At 40.2% G+C, this 7,186-nt stretch overlaps 1 protein-coding gene across 5 annotated transcripts in view; it reads right to left on the bottom strand.

Moving 5' to 3' along the window:
* Positions 1-290: 290 nt before the first annotated feature.
* Positions 291-7,186, bottom strand: part of LOC129187237 (contactin-associated protein-like 5) — a 125,577-nt gene continuing 118,681 nt past the window's right edge. For 3 of the 5 annotated variants that reach the window (XM_054786189.1, XM_054786190.1, XM_054786191.1), the window contains one exon: positions 292-6,044. In XM_054786189.1, the coding sequence (XP_054642164.1) occupies positions 5,836-6,044 (209 nt within the window). In that variant the 3' untranslated portion in view covers positions 292-5,835. Of the gene's footprint in view, positions 6,045-7,186 lie in introns of all 5 variants that reach the window. The other 2 variants (XM_054786193.1, XM_054786192.1) reach the window with 1 other exon arrangement.

Genomic DNA, 7,186 nt, shown 5'->3' with positions numbered 1-7,186 from the left:
ATTATGATTTTTTTTTCGTAAATTCATGACTTTTTGAATTTAGTGTCGTGAATTTACAATTTTTTTTCTCATAAATTTACAACTTTATTCTTGTAATATTAGCACTTTTTTTTTGTAAATTTACAACTTTTTCCTCATAAATTTAGGACTTTTATTTGTGAATGTACGACGTTTCTCTCTAAATTTCTCAAAAATTCTTTAAAATCTATCCTAAATTTACAAAAAAAAAAATTTCCTCAAATCTACGAGTTTATTCTCGTAACTTTTTTCTCGTAAATTTACAACTTTTTCTTCACAAATGTACCATCTTTTTTTTTTTAAATGTACAACTTTTTTCTCTAAAATTTACTTTTTTTCTTATTAATTTACAACTTTATTCTCTTAATTTTAGGCCTTTTTTTCTCGTAAATTTACAATGTTTTCCTCATAAATTTAGGACTTTTTTGTAAATGTACGACTTTTTTTCCCTTAAATTTACGAACCTTTTTCTCATTAATTTCTGACTTCATTCTCATAATATTACAACTTTTTTTTGTAAATACGTTTTTTCTCATAAATTTACGACTATTCTCGTAATATTATGACTTTTTCTTGTAAATTTACAACTATTATCGTAAATGTACTTTTTTTTGTCATAAATTTACGACTTTTTTCTCGTAATATTAGGATTTTTTTTTTCTCCGAATTTTATAACTTTTTTCTCGTAAATCTCCGACTTTATTCGCGTAACAATCCGACTTTTTTCACATAATATTGCAACTTTTTGCCCATAAAGTTACGACTATTTACGACTTTATTCTCGAAAATTTACGTTTGTTTCTCAGAGTTCATTCTCGTGATATTATGACTTTTTTTCTCGTAAATTTACAACTTTTTCCTCATAATATTGTGGCATCATTCTCATAAAATGACGTCTTTTCTCTTAATATTTTGACTTTATTTGCATAAAATTACAGCTGTTTGTCGTTCCTGCTGGGGGTTTTTCCAACGATTTCGACTTTCTTCCTGTAAATTTCCATTATGTAATTCATATTTTCACTTTATTCTTGTAACATGAACTTTCTCTTGAACTTTATTTGTTGTTTTGTTCATTTTGAATAATTACGGCTTTTTTAAAAAAATCCTTTATTCCAATTCATGCTACTAAAATGACGTGTTTTTTCTTTATGATACCACAGCGTCATTCTCATAAATGTTAGATTACAACTTTTTTTTCTTCATATTTTGACTTTATTCTCGTAAAATGTGTTTTTTGTTTCCTGTTTATTTTTTGGCTTTTGATATTCTAGCGATTTCAGCTTTCTTCTTGTGATTCTGACTTTATTCCTGTCATATTTTGACTTTATTCTTGTAATATTATTAACATTTTCCGCAATGTAATATTTACCAAAAATGACAACGTCATTTGTTGTTTTGTTTGTTTCTCATATTACCACTTTTTTTTGAAAGTATTTTTTTCTTTAATATTTCAACTTTATGCTCCTAAAATACATGTTTTTTCTCGGGAAATTATGACTTTGTCTCGTAGATTACAACTTTTTTCTCTCTTCATATTTTGACTTTATTCTCATAAAGTTGCAGGTGTTTGTTCTTCCAACAATTTCAGCTTTCTTCTTGTGAATTTTCTTCATTCTGACTTTTATTCCCGTCATGTTGTGACTTCGTTCTTGCGACACGTCATTTTTACCATTCGTCGTTGTTTGTTTCTCGTAATATCACCGCTTTTTTTCCTCTTAATATTTGGACTTTATTCTTGTAAAATTGCTGCGGATGTTTCCATTTTTACTGTTTTATTTTTAGAATGTGCCTTGGGTGAATATTGGGTGAACCATCACCATATGTGATGGTTGAAGGAGCACAAGCTCATTCGGTCTCCTTGACTGGTACCAGTCGTTGAAGTGTGCTTTTCCAGAAGTCTTGTGTGATATATTCATGAGCTGGGGTTACCCTCGCTGGCTGTGTGGAAAAAAAAAAAAAAAGAAGAAAGGAAGAAGTCCCATCCTGGAGTAGGATAATGAATGCAACGACTTTGAAATGTGACTTTCAAACATCTTGTCTTGCACTCGAGTCCATAGAAGGTCCAAACCCTGGGAGACTTGAAGAAGAGTCAACCTCGATTCCGCTTTTCGACGGTAGCTAGCTTGGGGCCATCCAGCGTCCCAGAGTGGAAGCAACATGGCCGCCGTGCCGGTCGACAGCGGCAGATGGTCTCTTAATGGACGTCATCGCCACCCCTTCATGGCTTCCATAAGGGGGCGCCGTCTGCGTCGATGAGGGACGCCATGCTTACTTCCCAGTAATGGCGACCAGTGAATCGGCAGGGAGGCTCGCACGCCTCCGTCGGTTAAAGATCATGGCTGGTAACAAGCCTGCAGCTGCTACTCGCTAATGTCGCGCAGTCACACTTTCATGGAAAAAAACCCTCTCGCTAGCATTTGATGCCATCTGTTTTGACTCGAGGGTTGCCACCCCCCCCCACACACACGAGACAAGTCTGTTTTTAGCTTTTAGACAACAACGGAAAAAAAAAAAGAGTCCTCCCCCTGACGCCTCAGAGTTAATGAGCTGTGGCGTTAGGGATGCACTTTCAAGCCACTTCCCGCCTCAGCGACTGGAAAACAGCGCAGAGTGGGATACGTCGTGGGAGATCATCACAAGACACTCGCTTGAAGGTTTGCAATGACTCGTCTGGAAGCGCTGATGAAAAGATCCCCACGACGCTCCGTTGAATCAAAGTCCCCACCACGTCCACTCCATGAAAGACGCTTGTCCAAATATGGAATGATCGTTTGAGAGAAAGGATCCGGTTTGATTGTCTTCTGGTGAGAATAAAGTCGCAAATAGTCAGAAAATTACAGGAAAAATATTTTAAAATCGTACGTAATATTACAAGAATAAAGTCATACATTTACAACTTTATTCTTGTAATACATAATAAAGGCGGAAATAGTTGCAATATTACGAGAATAAAGTCGTAAATTAATGAGAAAAAGTGTCGCAAATTTACACAAAAAGTCATAAATTTACAAAAAAACTTTTAAATTAACGACAAAAAGTTGTAAATATACGAGAATAAAGTCATAATATCCTCTTCTCATCACCTGCGGTGTCTTGCTAGGAGGTCTTCATGCGTCAAGTCAGACGTCAAGACGCAGTATCGACTCTGTGAATGCTTTCATCCCAAAGCTGCAATCACTGAAGCCCTCGATGAGACGTTGACGGATGGTCCGAAGATGCCAATTAAATCATCGATTTCACTTACGAGTAACCGCTGGAAAACATCATTAGGCCTCCATAAAAGCGCCGTCGATCAGATGAAACTCATTTAGCCGGGAAATGAGCTCCGTCTGTCACTTTCCTGCTAAATATGTCGCAATCACCACAAGAAGAAGCCTGGCGGGCCAGTTACCATGGTAACGCATCATACCGACTCAAAGGCCTCAATCGGTGACTTTGACATGAACTAACGCGGTGACCTTGGAGGTCCTCCAAGGCCCGGTTAGAAGCTTCCGGTGTGGTCAGGTGTTCACACCTGCTCGCGTGTCTTGGAAGATGTTTTGGTTTGGAAAGGGTTTTGAGACCTCATCAGTTTAGGCCTAGTCAGATGTCAAGGTGGGTCCACAGGTTTAGGCCTGACGACTAAGATGTCAAGACTTGGTGAGGTGGGTTAGGCTCAGTCAGCTATATAGGCCTAGTCAAATATCAAGGCGAGGTAATGTGTTTTAGGTCTAGTCACATGTTTCACATTTGGTCAGATGTCTAGGTTTTATCAGTGGTTTAAAGCCTAGACTTAGAACTGACTGACAGGTTCAATGTTAAGGTTTTATCAGTGACTTGAGGCTTAGGTAGTCTGGTGTTCAAGGTTTTATCAGTGGTTTAAGGCTTGGGTAGTCTGGTGTTTAAGGTTTTATCAGTGGATTAAGGCTTGGATAGGCTGGTGCTCAAGGTTTTATCAGTGGATTAAGGTTTAGGTAGTCTGGTGTTCAAGGTTTTATCAGTGGTTTAAGTCTTAGGTAGTCTGGTGTTCAAGGTTTTATCAGTGGTTTAAGGCTTGGGTAGTCTGGTGTTTAAGGTTTTATCAGTGGATTAAGGCTTGGATAGGCTGGTGCTCAAGGTTTTATCAGTGGATTAAGGTTTAGGTAGTCTGGTGTTCAAGGTTTTATCAGTGGTTTAAGGCTTGGGTAGTCTGGTGTTTAAGGTTTTATCAGTGGTTTAAGGCTTGGATAGGCTGGTGTTCAAGGTTTTATCAGTGGATTAAGGTTTAGGTTGGCTGGTGCTCAAGGTTTTATCAGTGGTTTAAGGCTTGGATAGGCTGGTGCTCAAGGTTTTATCACTGGTTTGAGGCTTAGGTAGTCTGGTGTTCAAGGTTTTATCAGTGGTTTAAGTCTTAGGTAGTCTGATGTTCAAGGTTTTATCAGTGGATTAAGGCTTGGATAGGCTGGTGTTCAAGATTTTATCAGTGGATTAAGGCTTGGATAGGCTGGTGTTCAAGATTTTATCAGTGGATTAAGGCTTGGATAGGATGGTGTTCAAGGTTTTATCAGTGGATTAAGGTTTAGGTAGTCTGGTGTTCAAGGTTTTATCAGTGGTTTAAGGCTTAGGTAGTCTGGTGCTCAAGGTTTTATCAGTGGTTTAAGGCCTAGGTTTAGGTTTAATTCGTCGGATGTCAAGGTCTTGTCATATGGGTAAGGCCTAGTTAGATGTTAAAGCCTAGTTAACCATTTGGCTTCTCTTAGTCAGAGGTTAAGTCTAAACCGGAGGTTTTAGGCCTGGTCAGTTGTCAGGGTCTTGGTAGGTGTTCTGGCCTGACAGTGACTTTACAGGCTTAGTCTGATGTGAAGTTTTTTCAGGGGTTTAGGCCTAGATTTAGGTTTAAATAGCCAACCATCAAGGTCTGGTCAGGTGATTCACACATGGTTCTGAGTTTAAGCCTGGTCAGAGGTCTTAGTCTTGGCTAATGTTTAGGCCAAGTCACATGTCAAGACCTGGTCTGAGGTTTCAGGCCGGACTACTCTGATGTGAAGGTCTTCTCAAGTGCCAAGGCATTGTCAGATGGTTTAGACCTGGTCAGTTGTCAGTCTTGGTTGATGTTTTGGTTTGGCAAAGTTTTTTTGGTCTAATCCGATGTTCAGATGTCAAAGGTTTAGGCATTGTCAGAGGGTTTAGGCCTGGATTTAGGTCTGACTGGTCAGATGCCAAGGTCTTCTCTTGTGTGAGGTTTCAGCTTGGCCAGGTCTGGTTCAGGATGAGACAAAAGTGTTTGGTTCTTTTCTGGGTGGGGTCAGACTGAGCATCTTGAATCAGTCCACACACGCGTACAACTTTACTCACATACTAGAATCCTTTTATTAAGTCCTCATGATACTCTTAATATACACCATCTTTTGGAAAAATAATAGACGAGGAGAAGAAGGAGCACGTCATCAAAGGTCCGACACGCTTGAAATGAAGCCCAGAACGACTCCCAAGCATGAAGGAGGTACGGGTCCGTGCACAAGGTCAACCACAGAGCCGAGCCGACAGGATTTAATTGGCGCTCCTCTGCTCATTAATGTCCGACCCGTGCACGTTTCTATCGAAATGAGGCACTCGTACACGTTAGCTTAGCCTTGACCTCCTTCCTTCTCTGAGGGCCACCACGTGCACACGAGGAGCGCCCCCCCACAGGAAACATCCCCTTGAAATGTGACTTCTCGTCGCGGCCCTCCAGGCTTAGACATTCATCTTCCTCTTTGTACATGTTTGCGAAGACAGGAGCCAGTTCCACTTCCTGTCGAGCTTTTTTGGGTCAATGAGGCGTCCGTCTGTCCGTCATTTGTGTGGAATCTTGCAAGATCAGATGTAGTACTCCTTCATGTTGTCCCTGACGGAGGCGTGGGGGCGCATGTCAGTCCTGTAGTCCATGTACACGCCACCGGCGCCACCTGCCGACGCCGCGTCCTCCCGCTTGACCTCGCTCGTCCTCGCCCGCTGCCGCTGGTAGAGGAGGCGGGCGGTGGCAGCCAGAGCGCACGACCCGATGAAGACCGCCGCTGCGACCACACCTGAGGAACGGAAGCGGTTCGTTACTCCGTCAGCCAATCACATTGCATCTTTTCTAACAATTGTGTGCGTGAGATCACTCCCGCAGATGGACGATGTGGCATCGCATGACTGATCATTGGTGACCACGTCCTTTCATCACATGTAATACTACAGTATTACTACAGTATTACTGCATATTACCTTTGTGTACCTTCCATTTTTTTTACTGGACACAATCTCATGAAATCCACGCAAGAAGGGAACAAAATATCTTTTTTATTACTGTGCTCGCACTCTGCAGTAGTGGTACGACATGTACACAACGCCAACGTGACTACATATCTGGTTTTAATCAAATACAGAATATTCCTTATTTTATTTTATTTAAGGCAGATTTTCTTTGGAAACAACTCAAAATGGTTTATTAATATTAAAATTCTCCAGCAATTTTTTCATTATTCTTATTCCGCTGGTTTTTTTTTAGCATGTTAACATTAGCATTGCTAACATGCTAACATTAGCATAGTAGCAGTTTACCTTTTCATAAGTTGAAACCTATATAAACATCATGTCAGGTGTTAGCATGTTAGCGTTATTATGCTAGTAATAGCATAATTTTTTTTTGGGACATTTTCATAATATCACACACGGACACTTAGCTCTACCATGCTGGGTGCTGCATTTTACGGTTAGCATGCTAATGTTAGCATCGTACCATTTTAGCCGTTTTCATAAGTATAGACTTATGACTCATTAGTTTAACAAGTGCACTCAATCGTAGGACCTGTCGTTCGGATTTAAAAGTGAGCGTGAAGGTTTGTATTGGAGGTCAGACAATAATTACATCAATTTCTTTCATAAATAATTACTGTATTTCTAATGAAGGATAATAATTAACCGATAGCGCAACTAAACAGACAACCTCTTATTGATGATTTTCGAACTCATTGACACGCCAATGTTGTGAATTCTAAACGAGAGCTCTTCTTTCGTCCTAGAAAGGCGCCATGCGTCGTCCGTACCGTGGCGCCGCAATCCATATTTGCTGCGCTTATCCATCGATTGGCTTAAACGTGAAGGATTACTCTGCTGACGCTTATCAGGAGGAGGCAGGTGAGTCTTTATGTCCTCGTTTGTCCACACAAACAGTCTTGGAGAAATG

The sequence above is a fragment of the Dunckerocampus dactyliophorus genome, chromosome 9 (genome assembly GCF_027744805.1).
Source record: "Dunckerocampus dactyliophorus isolate RoL2022-P2 chromosome 9, RoL_Ddac_1.1, whole genome shotgun sequence".
Classification (NCBI taxonomy): Eukaryota; Metazoa; Chordata; class Actinopteri; order Syngnathiformes; family Syngnathidae; genus Dunckerocampus; species Dunckerocampus dactyliophorus.
The sequence above is the reverse complement of the archived record's forward strand: the minus strand, read 5'-3'. Positions and strand labels throughout refer to the sequence as shown.